Source organism: Meleagris gallopavo, chromosome 16 (assembly GCF_000146605.3).
Source record: "Meleagris gallopavo isolate NT-WF06-2002-E0010 breed Aviagen turkey brand Nicholas breeding stock chromosome 16, Turkey_5.1, whole genome shotgun sequence".
Lineage (NCBI taxonomy): Eukaryota > Metazoa > Chordata > Aves > Galliformes > Phasianidae > Meleagris > Meleagris gallopavo.
The window spans coordinates 504,619-517,963 of NC_015026.2; the positions used below are offsets into that span (position 1 = coordinate 504,619).

Sequence of the window (13,345 nt, forward strand, 5' to 3'; positions counted from 1 at the left end):
GCCGCGGTGCGGGCCTCCGCTGGGCCCTGCGGCGTCGGGCCGGGAATGGCCGCTGAGGCCGGGTGTGCGCGGCTCCGTGCAGCGCCAACGTTTCCCCTTTCTTTCCTAGCCCAGGTGGGGAAGACGTCCCTGATCATGGCTCTGGTGGGAGAGGAGTTCCCCGAGGAGGTGAGCGCGGAGCTGCAGGGCGGCGCTGGCACCTCTGTGTCCGGCTGCAGCCCCAGGCGTTTGGAGGCGGAGCGGTGCTTTCTCTGTGCCCTCATCCATGCGGCGTCTCGGTTTGGGGCCTCCTTCCCTGCTGCTCCCTCGGGGGCTTTGCAGCCTCATTCAGTACTGCAGCAGAGCCCATGGAAGGGGCCGGGCCACGCCTGCCTTCCTGCATGGCTGGAGCAGGGCCTGGCACTCTGAGCAGGGCTGGCACTGTGGCCTCCAGCCTGCCTACACGTGCCCTCTAGCTGTGTGGCTTGCCGTCCCATGACAGCTTGGATGCAGAAGGGGCATTGCACTGCTTCACCAGCAGTCTGCCCGCAGGCAGATAGTGCTCATTGGGAAGCATAAGCTTGCAGGGGAACAACTGGTTTCCAGCACCTTTCTGTGTTTCACTGCAAAGCCCAGGCAATCAGCTTAGCCTGTCTCCAGCTGCCAGGAGGTCAGGCTGGAGCTAGGGGAGCACTTGAGGGCTTAGTGTGGGGGTGGCAGCTCTGATTTTTTTTTTTTTAAATGCTGCTTTCATGACGGGACACAGGACTGTGTCTCCAGGCAGTGCTCAGGGCTGGGAGGCTGTCAGGTTTCATTGTGTGTGGAGCAGGCAATAGCACATATCAGCCTGCTGCAGCTCCCAGCAGGCAGAGAAGCAATCTGCAGGCAGGAGTCATCCTTCCTGGGCAGCAGCTATATTGAGATCTGAGTGCCCCATCTCCCATCCTCACCATTGCTTGGTCTGACTGGCTGCTTCATGCAGCAGAACACAGTGCCTGCTTTGTAGGTGCCACCTCGTGCAGAAGAGATCACTATCCCAGCTGATGTCACACCTGAGAAGGTCCCCACTCACATTGTGGACTATTCAGGTGAGACTGTCTTCTTGTTCCCTGCTGGTCTCTCTTCTCCTTGCCTACCTGTAGCAAGCAGGAAGGGTGCCCCTACTGCAGCAGCCATTGACAGTGTGTGGTGACAGTTCTTCTCCCTTTGCAGAGACAGAGCAGACTGAGGATGAGCTACAAGAGGAGATTGCTAAGGTGAGCGGGGCTGGATGGGGCATTGCAGGGCAAAAGGCTGCATTGCCATAGCCCTGCAGCCTGCGTGTGACATGTGACTGCTCTCTTTTTCCATTAACCACCCAGAGATGTGCAGGCAGTTGGTTATCTGCGGATTAACACTAGCAGTTTGTTTAGCACTTTGTTTAATCTGTTGTAAGCTGTTGTAGGGCTTGTCCTGGCCTTCTGGGGAGCCACCAGAAGGAGAGCAGTGGGGGGCAACTCCCTGCTGACCGGTAGGTAGAGGAGGCTGCTGAGCAGCACATGGTGTGTTTCCAGCCCTGGGATGTTCCTAGGAGGTGGAGGGGAGCAGCAGTTGTTGATGAGACCCTCTGCTCCCTGGTTGAGGTCCCTGTGGCTGTCTGATAAAGCAGTGACACAGAGGTGGTGTTTTGGGAGATGGAGCCCTGGGACATACTGGTCAGGGAGGAGGAAAAATCCATCCAACCAGCCCTGCTGCTCTCCCTCACTTTGGGATTAACTTTGGCTCCTTCAAGAGAAGGACCTCTTGATAGTATGTAACAAAGCCCTCTGCCCCCTGTGCATCTCACAGCAAAACTTTTCCATTGTTCCACCTTGGCATCTAACAGCTGAGGAGGTGGGCCAGGGGCATGGGGCTCCTGCTCCCTCTGCCCAGACAGGAGGAATGTCCTGAGATGCTTAAAACGGCTCCAGAAAATCCTGCCTAAACCCTTGTGCATCCCTGGATTAGCACTAAACTCTCCCCTGAAAGGGCCAGTGATCCCTTCTGTCTGCTTGAAACAAAGCGTTAGTGTCAGTGCTGTCTGTGCAGGGCTGGGAAGAGGAGGTCAGCAGCTGCCAAACCACCGTGTCTGTGGAAATGGGGAGTTGAGGTGTCAAGTGCGGGGAGGGGAAGGAGTGGTTCCCATGCACAGCCAAATGGAGAAGGGGATCCTGGCCGCCTGGCACAGGGTTGGCACCCCAAGAGCATCACTTGGGAGAGCATGGCACGGTGGTGGGTGTGCTGGTGGCTGTGGGATGGGGCCTGAAGTGGAGAAGTGAGGCTGTGTTCCCGGCATCCCACTGCAGAGCTGGGGTTTGGCAGCAGTGAGGCATTGTGGTCAAAGGGCTCCTCTGCCTTTGCCCGGCTCTTAGGCTTGGGCTGAGCAGCTCTGTGTGCTGCCACCACCCTGCCTGGCTTGGAATGGCTGTTGTGTGGCTGGCATCGCCACACGTGTGCCCTTCCCTCTTCTATGGAGGCCTTACATGCAGGGAGGAGCAGGGCTGGGAGCTGCCATGTGCTTCCTGCCAATCTGGGGAAGAAAAACATCCGTGCTGTGCCAAGAGCTGAGAAGGGAGATTCTGCATGCTGGCACAAAACAGCTGAGGTTCTAGTTGATGTTGTCCAGTTCCCGACGAGCCTGCAGGCAGCATGTGTGTTGTGTTTCTGTGTGTACTGCTCATGCATTCTAAACCACAGCTGCTGGGTTTTAGTGCATGCGCAGTGACAGCATTTGGGGCTGGAGCTGCCTGAGCTTGGAAGGCTTCCCCTGCCGTTATGGGAGCACCAGGACTTTTGCTCACCCCCTTTCTGCTTCTCTCTTGCAGGCCAATGTGGTCTGTGTGGTGTATGATGTCACCAAGGAAGCCACGATTGAGAAGGTAACGTGTCCCCTTTGGGAGCCTTGAAATGCCCCCAGCCCTCCAGAGGTTTTGGGGTTTGGGACTCCTGCAAGCAGAGACAGGCTGAGCACAGCCTGGGCGTGCTCCCACGCTGGCAATTGTCCGTCTGTGCTGGAGGCAACAGGCCTGTCACATCTTTCTGCTGGCATACAGCATCCCTGGGTATGCTCTGCCTGCTGGTGCGGGGGAATGCTGGGGAGCAGATGGCTGCAGGGCCCTGCTGACAGCCACGTTGTGTGCATTGGGAGCTGCCTCTCCCTCCCCAGTCTGCTCACACAGGTCTTTCTCTGTGCTTGCCTTGCAGATTCGCACAAAATGGATCCCCATGGTGAACGGGGGAGCTGAAAAGGGTGCCAGGTACTGCGGGCAGAATTGGGAGGTTGTAGGGCCCTCGCTGCCTTTGTTGCCTGTGGAGGTTGCTCAGATTGAGCCAGCTGTGCAACCGGTGACTAGACCATTACAGCAGAAGAATGTGGGGGCTTTTCTCCCTTGTGGGTCTAGCTGAGTCAGAGGGTCACAGGAGAAGGTTTCTCCCCTCCCCCCACCTTAGGGTCTCAGTGGCAAGACAAGAAGAAGGAGGCTGCTAAGGGAGGATGGCAGCACAGAAGCTGCATGTGGGTCGCTTAGGCAGAAGGCTGCTGTGTTGGATTAAAAGCTCCTGAACATATTGCTGCTGGGTGAAAGCGTAAGCAGGATCAGGCAGTCTGTTTCTCCAGATGGATGCTCCCAGCTGTAGGAAGCAGGAAAGCTGTTTAGGACCTTGCAGAGGAAGGCAGGGAGGCTCCCTGGGCAGCTGTGCAGCAACATGCAGCTGGAGCCCAGCTGAGGCAGGCAGAGGGCTGGCCCCACTCGTGCTCTCTGACTCACCATCTTTCTCCCCCAGGATCCCCATTATTTTAGTTGGAAACAAGTCTGACCTGCAGATGGGGAGCTCCATGGAAGTCATCCTGCCCATCATGAACCAGTTCTCGGAGATTGAGACCTGTGTGGAGGTGAGGGACCTGAGTGTTTATGAAAAACCTCTGTGAGGAGTAGGAGCTGATGTGGGCCAGGGGAGCCTTCATGTTTTTGGGGATCTGCCCTACTAGTGTTGCCCTGCAGAATGACCTCAGTCTGAGCCTCAAGGACCTGTGCTTTATGCTTTCTGTGCTTTGCTTTCCACGCAAAGAGGGGGTTTTAGTGTCTACTCTGTCTAGCTGTAATTAGTGTTAGAACTGCACGCAGCCCATGTTGGCTCTGAGGCTGTGGAGTGGGTGCAGTAGAGCCTGAGTATGTGCAGGAGGATTCCATTTTGTTTTCTTCCTGATGCTGGACAGAGATTGCTCTGTGCTTTTGTGCATTACTTCGTGGCTCATAGAGCTCCAGTCAGTCTCCTTCCCCCCACTGTCACAAGCCCGTTGCCCATTCATAGCATTGTGTCTTCCTTTGAATCCACAGTGCTCTGCCAAGAACCTCAAGAACATCTCTGAGCTCTTTTACTATGCCCAGAAAGCTGTGCTGCATCCCACTGCACCCCTCTATGACCCGGAAGAGAAGCAGGTAGGAATCTGCTCACAGCTCCTGGAGGAGTCTCTGCCCATCACACCTGTGGGGTCATGGAGTTCCAGACTGGTGCTGTGCCTTTTACCCCTGGGAAGGATGTGGAGAATTTGTGCCAAAGTAGCAAGAAGGGGAAAGCAGTACCCCTGGGGGGAGCCAATAGAGGGGGAAGAAGCTCTCCCTGCTAAGTGCAGCCAGATGAGAGTACACTGACCAGAGATATCTGCAGGAGCCCTCATGCTCCAGACTGTGTGGTGGGAAGAGTCCAAGGGAAACCTTCCCTGTGGGCTGTCATGCTTCTGACCTCCAGCTCGGTGGTGGCCTACCTGAACCGCACTCCCATTGCAGGAAGGGCTTTGGGGTTTGGGAGGCAGAAGAAAGAGCCACACCGAATGCAGTGCCCTGGTTTTGTTAATATGGTTGGTCCCTTGCAGCTGAGACCTGCGTGTTCACGAGCGCTGACCCGGATTTTCAACCTCTCAGACCAAGATAATAACCAGATCCTCAGTGATGATGAACTCAACTATTTTCAGGTAGGGTTGGTTTTGGAGCTGCAGTATCTCCTGGTCCTTCTTGGATGCTGGTGATATAGAGGGTTCTGCTGTCCATGTGCTGGCCCACAATGACCTTCTTTCTCTTGGGAGGTAGAAGTCCTGCTTTGGAAACCCGCTGGCTCCTCAGGCCTTGGAGGATGTGAAGATGGTTGTGTGGAAGAACACCACAGACGGAGTGCAGGACAACGGCCTGACGTTAAATGGTAACAGCACAGGGACTGTCTGCTCCTTCACTGCAAGGAGTGGATGGATCCACCTCCTTCAGCATGTTGCAAAGGGGCCCCGTCACCAGGCTGAGCCTCCTGGATCTCGATCCAGGACTAATTAGTCTCTCTTGTCAAAGCAAACTTGTGCCTGCTATGGCTATGTAAAGCTTTGTGTCCAAGCATGGTTTTTCCAGTGAATGCATACTCCTGAGATGGGGATCTCTGAGGCTGAATCCCAGTCTGGCCCCGGTTGTCTGAGCTGCTTGATCTCTCCCCTACAGGCTTCCTCTTCCTCAACACGCTCTTCATCCAGAGGGGCCGACATGAGACCACATGGACCATCCTTCGCCGCTTCGGCTACGACGACGAGCTGGAGCTGACAGATGATTATCTGTACCCACAGTACGTATCCTGGCATGGAGTGGGGCTGCAGGGTGTGACAACCCCGTGGTGTACAACTCGATACCCTGACATCTGCTGCATTGCTCAGCTGAGGTTGAATCTGCACTCTGAGCTTACAGTCATGTTCATGCTCCTCATCTTTCCCTATGGTCATGAGCTTGGCAATAATGTGAAGGCCTTGAAGTTGTTAACTGTGCTGTTAGCTGTGGTGTAGGTGGGCAAAGAACAGAGCGATGAAGGCTTGTCCCTGACTTGCCTTGACATTAACAAGGAACTTTTGAAGGCTGTTCTGTCTCTGCCTGAGTTGAGCTGTCAGGAGCCGTGAGCAGTCAGCATAGCCTTCCTGGCTGATTCTGTAGCTGCTGTCTCTTCTCTGCTCCCTGCCACCCTGGAGGTGGTGGTCTGGCAGTAATGAAAGGCTTTGGCTGTGAGCTGCCTCATCTTCTCCCCAGAGAGCAGGCAGTGGGGGAAGACAGCAGGGCCTGTGCTGATGGAAAGCACTGCATCTAGAGCTTTGCCCTTCTGCAGCCCTGACTGTGAGGCTAAGCAAAGGCCTCATGAGATCCCGATCTGGGAGGTGGTGCAGATGTACCGAGGGGAGCCTGCTCCACACACTCAGCACCTTCTCCCTAAAGCCAGGGAACAGCCAGGCCTAGGGACAGCTGCTGGCCATGGGCAGGGAGGGACTGTGGAGCCGTGTGCTCTGGCTGAGATGTGGCTTTGCAGAGGACCCGCTGACACACTGCCCTTCGTTCAGGGAGCAAGGAGGTGCTGGAGCTGCTCACTTGGGTCTCTCCTGGCAGGTTCCGCCTGCCTCCTGGCTGCTCCACGGAGCTCAACCACCTGGGCTACCAGTTCCTGCAGCGGCTCTTCGAGAAGCATGACAAGGTGTGCAGTGCGCCGTGTAGCTTCTTGCTGAGGCTTTGGTGGTCGCAGTGAGCTGCAGGTACCTGACTGTAGCTGCACGTCAGGGCCATGGGACTGGGGTCACCACCCTTGTCCAAAGAGCATGTGGTAAAATGTGGGCTTTTGGGATCTGAGCTGGTGTCAGCCGTGCACTGTGAGTGTCTGTAGCACACAGGGTGATAGGGAAAGTGATCAGAGCTGCTGGCCTGCAGCCACAAACCGAGCAGAAGTGTCCACACAGCTGGCAGCCCCGTGGAAGGGGTGCTGGGTTGCAGAGAGGGAATGAAAGCAACTAATTGGTGCCATACTCTGGCTCTTTGGAGAGTGAGGGAAGGGCGTGTCTTGAATCTGCATGCATCTGATCTAATTATTTACATGTTGGTATGCGTCTGGGGTACGGCGGCTCCATGGGAGCTGCAGCACTGAGTCAGAACATGTCTCTGTGTGCCCAGATGCCAGCAGATCCTCTGTGGTGTGGCCCTGTGGCATGCTACCCTGAAGCTGCTGTGTTGGCGTGTGGTTTTCTGGAGGGCTCTGCGACTGCTTGCAGACCTCAGGCTGGTTTCCCTGCAGCACAGGACTGCAGCGTGGCAGGACCAGCAGCTCAGGGCTGCAGGGTACATGTGAACAGGTCCTTCCCAGTGGCGGGGCTGGTGGTGGCTCCAGTTTTAGTCACAGAACAGAATCCCCTCTGGCAGTGCCTGTTAGTTGTACAGTGATGAGTGTCCCTGGGGTTCAGGCTCTTTGTGCAGTCACGCAGCTCTGGCCTTGCTTGCAACTGATGTCTGCTATTGAAAGGATCCCTGTGTCATTCTGCAGCAGGAAATGAGTTGGCTTCAGTGTGCCAGAACCCCTAGAGAGCGGTCCCTGACAGCACTTGACGTGGCTGTAGAGAGCTGCCGTGTGCATGTAGCCGTGTGTCCTGTCTCAGCTGCTGACTCCCACTTGTTTTGGCAGGACCAGGATGGTGCCCTCTCTCCTGCAGAGCTGCAGAACTTCTTCAGTGTCTTCCCCTGCATGCCCTGGGGCCCTGAGCTCTACAACACGGTATGCACCACTGATAAAGGCCTGCTTTCCCTGCATGGATTTCTCTGCCAGTGGACGTAAGCTCAGTCCCTCTCCCACGTTGTTAGTCCCATCACGTAGTGCTTGCTGACCTTGTCAGCGTCCCCCTGACCAGCTTCCCAATGCTCTCTGTCTCTCCAGCCTCGTGGCCTACCTGGATGTGCAGCACTGCCTGGAGTGCCTCGGCTACCTGGGCTACCCCATCCTCTCGGAGCAGGACTCCCAGACTCAGGCCCTCACAGGTACAGCAGCGCCCTCACCTCCTGGCAGCTTGGTGTCCTCCTGGCACTCACCCGCCCTTACTTTTGCCAGTGACCCGGGAGAAGAGGATTGACCTGGAGAAAGGCCAGACCCAGAGAAACGTCTTCCTATGCAAGGTGCTGGGAGCCAGGGGCGCAGGCAAGTCTGCCTTCCTGCAGGCCTTCCTCGGCAGGAGCCTCGCGGTGAGTGGCTGCTCCCCTCTCTGGTGGAGCAGGAGGCAGAGCGTGAGGCTGCTGAGCAATCTGCTGTGTGCCAGCACCTTCCTGCCCTGGCCAGACCCAGCGTCCCAGCGCAGGGCTTTGTACCACCCCTCTACGCCGTGGCTCTTGCCCCTTTATTTTGCGTAAGGCTGTGGGTCCCCTCCCTCTGCTTGTCCCAAGAATTCTGAGAGGCTGTTTCTTTCCTGATCTGACCAAGGTGATGCTGATTTTTCCCTGCTCGTTGCTAACGGCCCTTGTCTCGTGGCAGACTCTGGCTGGCTTTCAAGGGCAGTGGCTGTTAGACCGCAGGGATCAGAGCAGCGTGAAGTGTTCTCCCTCCCCTAAGCACTCTCCCTGCTGTCTGAGACAGTGTTTTCATCCATGGCAGGCCCAGAGGGAGAACCCAGGAGAGCCATCTCTCTACACGATCAATACTGTGCAGGTCAACGGCCAGGAAAAGTACCTTATAGTAAGTGTGAGAGAGGGGGGCACTGCTGCTACGTCTGCCTGGCCACAGCAGCAGGCAGCAGGGCTGGGCTGTGTCCACCCATATTGCACCATCGCAGCACCCCTGTGCTGTGCTGTGCCTGTGGCTGTGTTACACTGCATCATCTGTGTGTTGATGTGAGACTCAGCTCCATCTCCTCACGGCAGTGCTGTGCCCCCTGTCCCTTCCTTTCCTGCTCCAGCTGCACGAGGTCAGTGCTGAGATGCAGTTCACAAAGGCGTCGGACGCAGCCTGCGACGTTGCCTGCTTGATCTATGACTTGAGTGACCCCAAATCCTTCAATTACTGTGCCAGTATTTATAAGGTGAGTGCAGGCACCCTGGGGGCATAGCCTTTGAGTGGCAGGCCTGCATTTCCCAGGAGGGTGCAGGAGCAGCCTTCCCCTGCCCTGCAGCTAGAACCCACGCCTCCAGGAAGCGCTGGTGCTACCCAGCCCTCCTTCCTTGGTCCCTTCTTGGCTGGGGAACCCTTGTGATTCCCTCCCTGGAGATCCATAGGACAGTGGTCAGTTGTTCACCCCTCGTCTTCTTCCTCTGCCTGCAGCAACACTACATGGACAGCCAGATCCCCTGCGTTTTTGTGGCCTCCAAGACAGACCTGCCAGAAGCAAGCCAGCAGCCCGGGCTGTCCCCAGCTGAGTTCTGCTACAAGCACTGCCTCCCACCACCATTCCTCTTCTCCTGCCACAGCCAGGGCCCGCCCAGCACTGCTGTCTACACCAAGCTGGCCACTGCTGCCACATTCCCGTTAGTATCCGTGGCACGGAGGGGGCTGTTGGCTGGGAGCTGAGGGCAGGAAGCTGCAGCTTCCCCACCCTGCATTCCCCGTGGTTTCTCCCAAGCTCTCGATATCATCTGCTTATGTGATTAATGGGAACAAAAGGGCCGCTTTTTTCCCTGATATGAGAGGGCGAAGGGACTCAACTGTCTTCTGCCTCATGCAGCCCTCTGGCAGATTTATTGGATAAGCTCTGATGGCAGGATCTTTGTTTTTTGAAGGCTGAGATAAAAAAGTGCTGAAAGGTGAGTAGTCAGCCTAGTGTGCCAGCACCTGCAGGGAGGAGGAGGTGGCTGTTTTCTCCTGATCAGTAGCAGTAAAGAGATCAGAAGAGCAGGACCTCAGGTTGCTTTGGGAAGGAACTGCTCCTGAAGGGGGCTGGGCAGCACGTTTGGGGCTCTGCCCTTTCTAGGAGAGCATGTGGGTGCGTTGGAGGACAGGATGGGATTACCAGTGAGTGGTTTTCCCTTTAGCTTTTTCAATAAACAACTTTATTTTTAGAGCCAACGCTCTTTTTTTTTTTTCCTCTGCAGTATTAAAATTTAAATATTCTTTATATATCTTAGGGTATTTGGTATAAATAAATAACAACGTAATGGAGGGCCGGGGATTGGCTGTTCTCCTCCCGATTTAGTGGAGAATGAATAATGGATACGTCTTTTCTCCTCGTAGAGGAGCACAGCGATGCAGGACAGCACGTGTTTAGGGAGGGAATGTGTACAGTCAGAGGGCACAGGGCCCTTCCCTCACTGTCCCCAGGTCAGTACCATGGCTGCTGCTGATTTTCTCACCCCTGTGCCAGCATCACTGCGCCCACTTCTGGGGCTCTCTGCACTTGGAGCTGTGAAAGCAGCCTGACCTAGAAAGGAAGATGAGTACCTCCTTGCTCGTACTAATTATTTAGATGATGGTGTGCTATTTCAGGGCTGTGGGAGAGTGAAGCCTGCCTTCCTTCTACCAACCATCGTTGGGTTTGATGGTGATGCCGCGTGGCGGGCGCTCGCTGTGCGGGGCCGGGAGCCTCACGGTGCTCAGTGCTGCACCAGCACCTTTGGATGGGGTTTATCCCCTGGAGCTGAGCCATGCCATCCTAAGAGCTGCCAGGCTCGTTTGGACACCTGTCTCCTTTCACATCACTCACCCATCTTTTCTCTCTTCCCTTGCAGCCACCTGAATGCTGTGGAGCTGGGAGCTGCGTCCTTCTGGCTCCGGGTGGCCCTGGGGGCTGCAGTCACTGCCCTGGTGGGGTTCACGCTGTACCGCGTGCTGGCCAAGAACAAGTGAGAGCTGTTCTCCGTCCCGTCCTTCCTGTGCCACCAGCTCCCTGTCCTGAATGATGCCCCATGAGGGCCCGCTGGTCCCTGGTGGGAAATCCTCCTCCCCCAGCCTCGATTGCAGGATCAGAGAAGCCAGAATTCCCAGCACCAGCAGGATCGATCCCTGGCACCAGCCAGCCTTGCCCCACTGGCCCCTGGGCACCTTGCCTGTGTGGCAGCTGGGGGCCTCCTCCCTGGAAGCCAAAGGGATCACTACTCCCTTCTTTTATTCTGTTAATGATTTTTTAAGTTTGTTTTTATGTTCAAACACGAGTGTTTATCTGTCCGTAGGCTAGGCCCATCCCTTCTGCATGGGGCCCTGCTAGGGCCCTCAGTTCTGCAGGGTGATGCTCCTGGAGCCGCGAGGGCCTCCAGCAGTGCCAGCACTGAGGCTGTCAGGATTTCTGCCTGCTGCAGCAGTGCTGGACAGCTTCGGCCCCATAAGGCACACTCCCATCCCAAGTCTCTGTTTCCCAATACCATCCCATCTGGATTTTGGGCCATCTGCCCTCCTCTCCTACCTGCTTGTGTGTCCCTTCCCTCTCCCCCACAGACCAGTATTCCTGGTGCCAGAGAGCACTGCATAGGCTGAGGATGCCCTTGCCTGGCAGTGCCATCATGTGGTCCTTGTCCTGCTCTTCCCTCTGTGGGTCCCTATCAGAGCAGGAGGCTCTGAGCATTGCACCTCCTGGTACAACTGGAAGCTGTTTTCCCCCCATGCCCAGCTCCAGCCAGTTGGCATTTCAGCCAGCATGAGTTTGGGGCTGCTCCTGTTCTCAGCATCCCAAAGAGTGATACCAGCCCGTGCTGGCCCTGGAGCTCCACACTCTGTTCACTCCTGCCCCAGGCTCCCAGCCCACTTCTGCTGTGCCAGGGGGAGCTCCTGGTGAAATAAGTGACACTAGCTCTTAGGCTGCACTCAGGGTAGGCTTATTTACAGGCAGCTCGGGGCAGCACCGAGGGACAGCCCGCTGCTTCTGTGTCCCTTCATCTGTTTAAACTTGTACTGTGGCCTGGAGCCAGCGAGGAGTTGGAAAGCCACCATTTGTGGGAAGCATCCTGCCATGCCCATCCCAGCAGCGGCACTGTCCCCGACACTGGCTCTGTCCAGAGCTGCTTTTGCCAGCCTGAGGTTCTCCACTGGTACCCACTCATGGGGCCGTGTCCTTGGGCTTTTCATTCCTGTTCTGTCCTGCTGCCTGCCAGCAGTGTGTCCGTGGGGCAGAGCCCTGGAGCACAGGGATGTCCCTGCGCCCTGCGTTGCTCCAGGCCTGGCACAGCTGTGCTGTTTTAGTTTTGTTCTCTCCAATGAAATAAATTTTTACTCACCTTCCATTCACAGTCCGTGTCCTGTCTCTGTGCTGTCCTTGGTCTGGTTGGGGTCCTCGCAGCAGGGAGGAGTCCTGAGGGAGGGGGCTGTCCACCCATCTGGGGAAAGTTATGGGGATTTGGGGTGCAAACAGAAGCCTGGTTTCTGGATGAGGCCCTGGCCCTGCTTTCCGGCACTCAGCCCTGTGCCACCTCCCTTCCTGCTCCCGTTTCCCAGTGGCAGCTTTTCCCTCGCCTATTTCTGTCTCTGCAGGCTCCATCACAGGCGCTGGGCACCAGGGACACAGTCTCAGTGCAGGAAAGGGATTTTCCCAGTACCTCTCCAGGGTCTTAAAACAGCCCCAGGGATGTCTAAACCTCACAGAGCATCTCTCCCATGGGATGTGGTCCTGGGGAGCTGTTGCCTACGCTCAGGGGCTGGATGGGGCAGATGCAAGGGATCCTTTCAGGGCAGAGAAGGGTCCACAGGACGGGAGGGTATGGGGATGGATCATCTGGCAGGCAGCTGGGCCAGATATATCATCTACCCACAGTGCTGGGATGCTGGAATCCATACTGGGATGCAGATACTTGCACCTGGATGCAGGTTCCTGGACAGTGATGCAGATCCTAATACTGGGATTCACAGGCTCATACCAGGATACTCGTTCTAGTGCTGGGATGCACATACCAGGATGCACATACCTGTACTGAGATGCAGGTTTCCCATACCAAGATGCAGATTCCTATAGAAAAATGTACATATCCATACTGGGATGCTGGTAACATACTGGGAAGGACACTCACACTGGGATGCACACACTTATGCTGGAATGCATGTACCTGTACCTGTACCAGCACCGGGATGCTGATACCCATATTGGAATGCTGGCACCCATACTGGGATGCTGATACCCACATCGAGATGCTGGTACCCATATTGAGATGCTGGTACTCCTGCTGGGATGCTGGTAACATACTGGGATGGACACTCTCACACTGGGATGCACATACCTGTACCTGTACCAGTACCAGGATGCTGATATCCATACTGGGGTGCTGGTACCCATACTGGGATGCTGGTGCCCACGCCAGGATGCTGTTACCCATGCTGGGACACTAATACCCATATCACGTTGCCGGTACCCATACTGGGATGCACGTGTCCATACCAGGATGCTGGTACCCATACTGGGATATTGGTACCCATATCAAGATGCTGTTACATGCTGGGACACTACTACCCATATTATGGTGCCGGTACCCTTACCGGGATGCTGGTACCCATACTGGGACACCGGTACCCTTACCGAGACTCCGGTACCCATACGGGGATGCACGAACCCATATCAGCTCTCGCAGGTTCCCGGTGCCGCCTGGCCCCCCGCAGCCCATCACAGCACGCG

At 56.1% G+C, this 13,345-nt stretch overlaps 2 protein-coding genes across 3 annotated transcripts in view; both read left to right on the forward strand.

The window, feature by feature from the left end:
• Positions 1-65: 65 nt before the first annotated feature.
• On the forward strand, positions 66-11,685 carry RHOT2 (ras homolog family member T2). Of its 2 annotated transcripts, none has more exons than XM_010719337.3 (18): positions 66-168; positions 986-1,067; positions 1,192-1,235; positions 2,823-2,876; positions 3,202-3,254; positions 3,781-3,889; positions 4,335-4,436; positions 4,871-4,969; positions 5,085-5,193; positions 5,478-5,598; positions 6,402-6,486; positions 7,462-7,607; positions 7,711-7,811; positions 7,882-8,012; positions 8,419-8,499; positions 8,720-8,842; positions 9,082-9,284; positions 10,482-11,685. In XM_010719337.3, the coding sequence occupies exons 1-18, from the start codon at positions 136-138 to the stop codon at positions 10,597-10,599; spliced, it is 1,794 nt and encodes a 597-aa protein (XP_010717639.3). In that variant the 5' UTR covers positions 66-135; the 3' UTR covers positions 10,600-11,685. The 2 variants fall into 2 exon arrangements, with proteins under 2 accessions (XP_010717639.3, XP_010717640.3); XM_010719338.3 differs by lacking the exon at positions 10,482-11,685 and adding an exon at positions 10,075-10,475.
• A 1,528-nt stretch (positions 11,686-13,213) lies between these two features.
• WDR90 (WD repeat domain 90) overlaps positions 13,214-13,345 on the forward strand; it is a 30,686-nt gene continuing 30,554 nt past the window's right edge. Inside the window, exon 1 of the mRNA XM_031555771.1 lies at positions 13,214-13,259. Coding sequence (XP_031411631.1) covers positions 13,214-13,259 — 46 coding nt within the window. The remainder of the gene's footprint in view (positions 13,260-13,345) is intronic.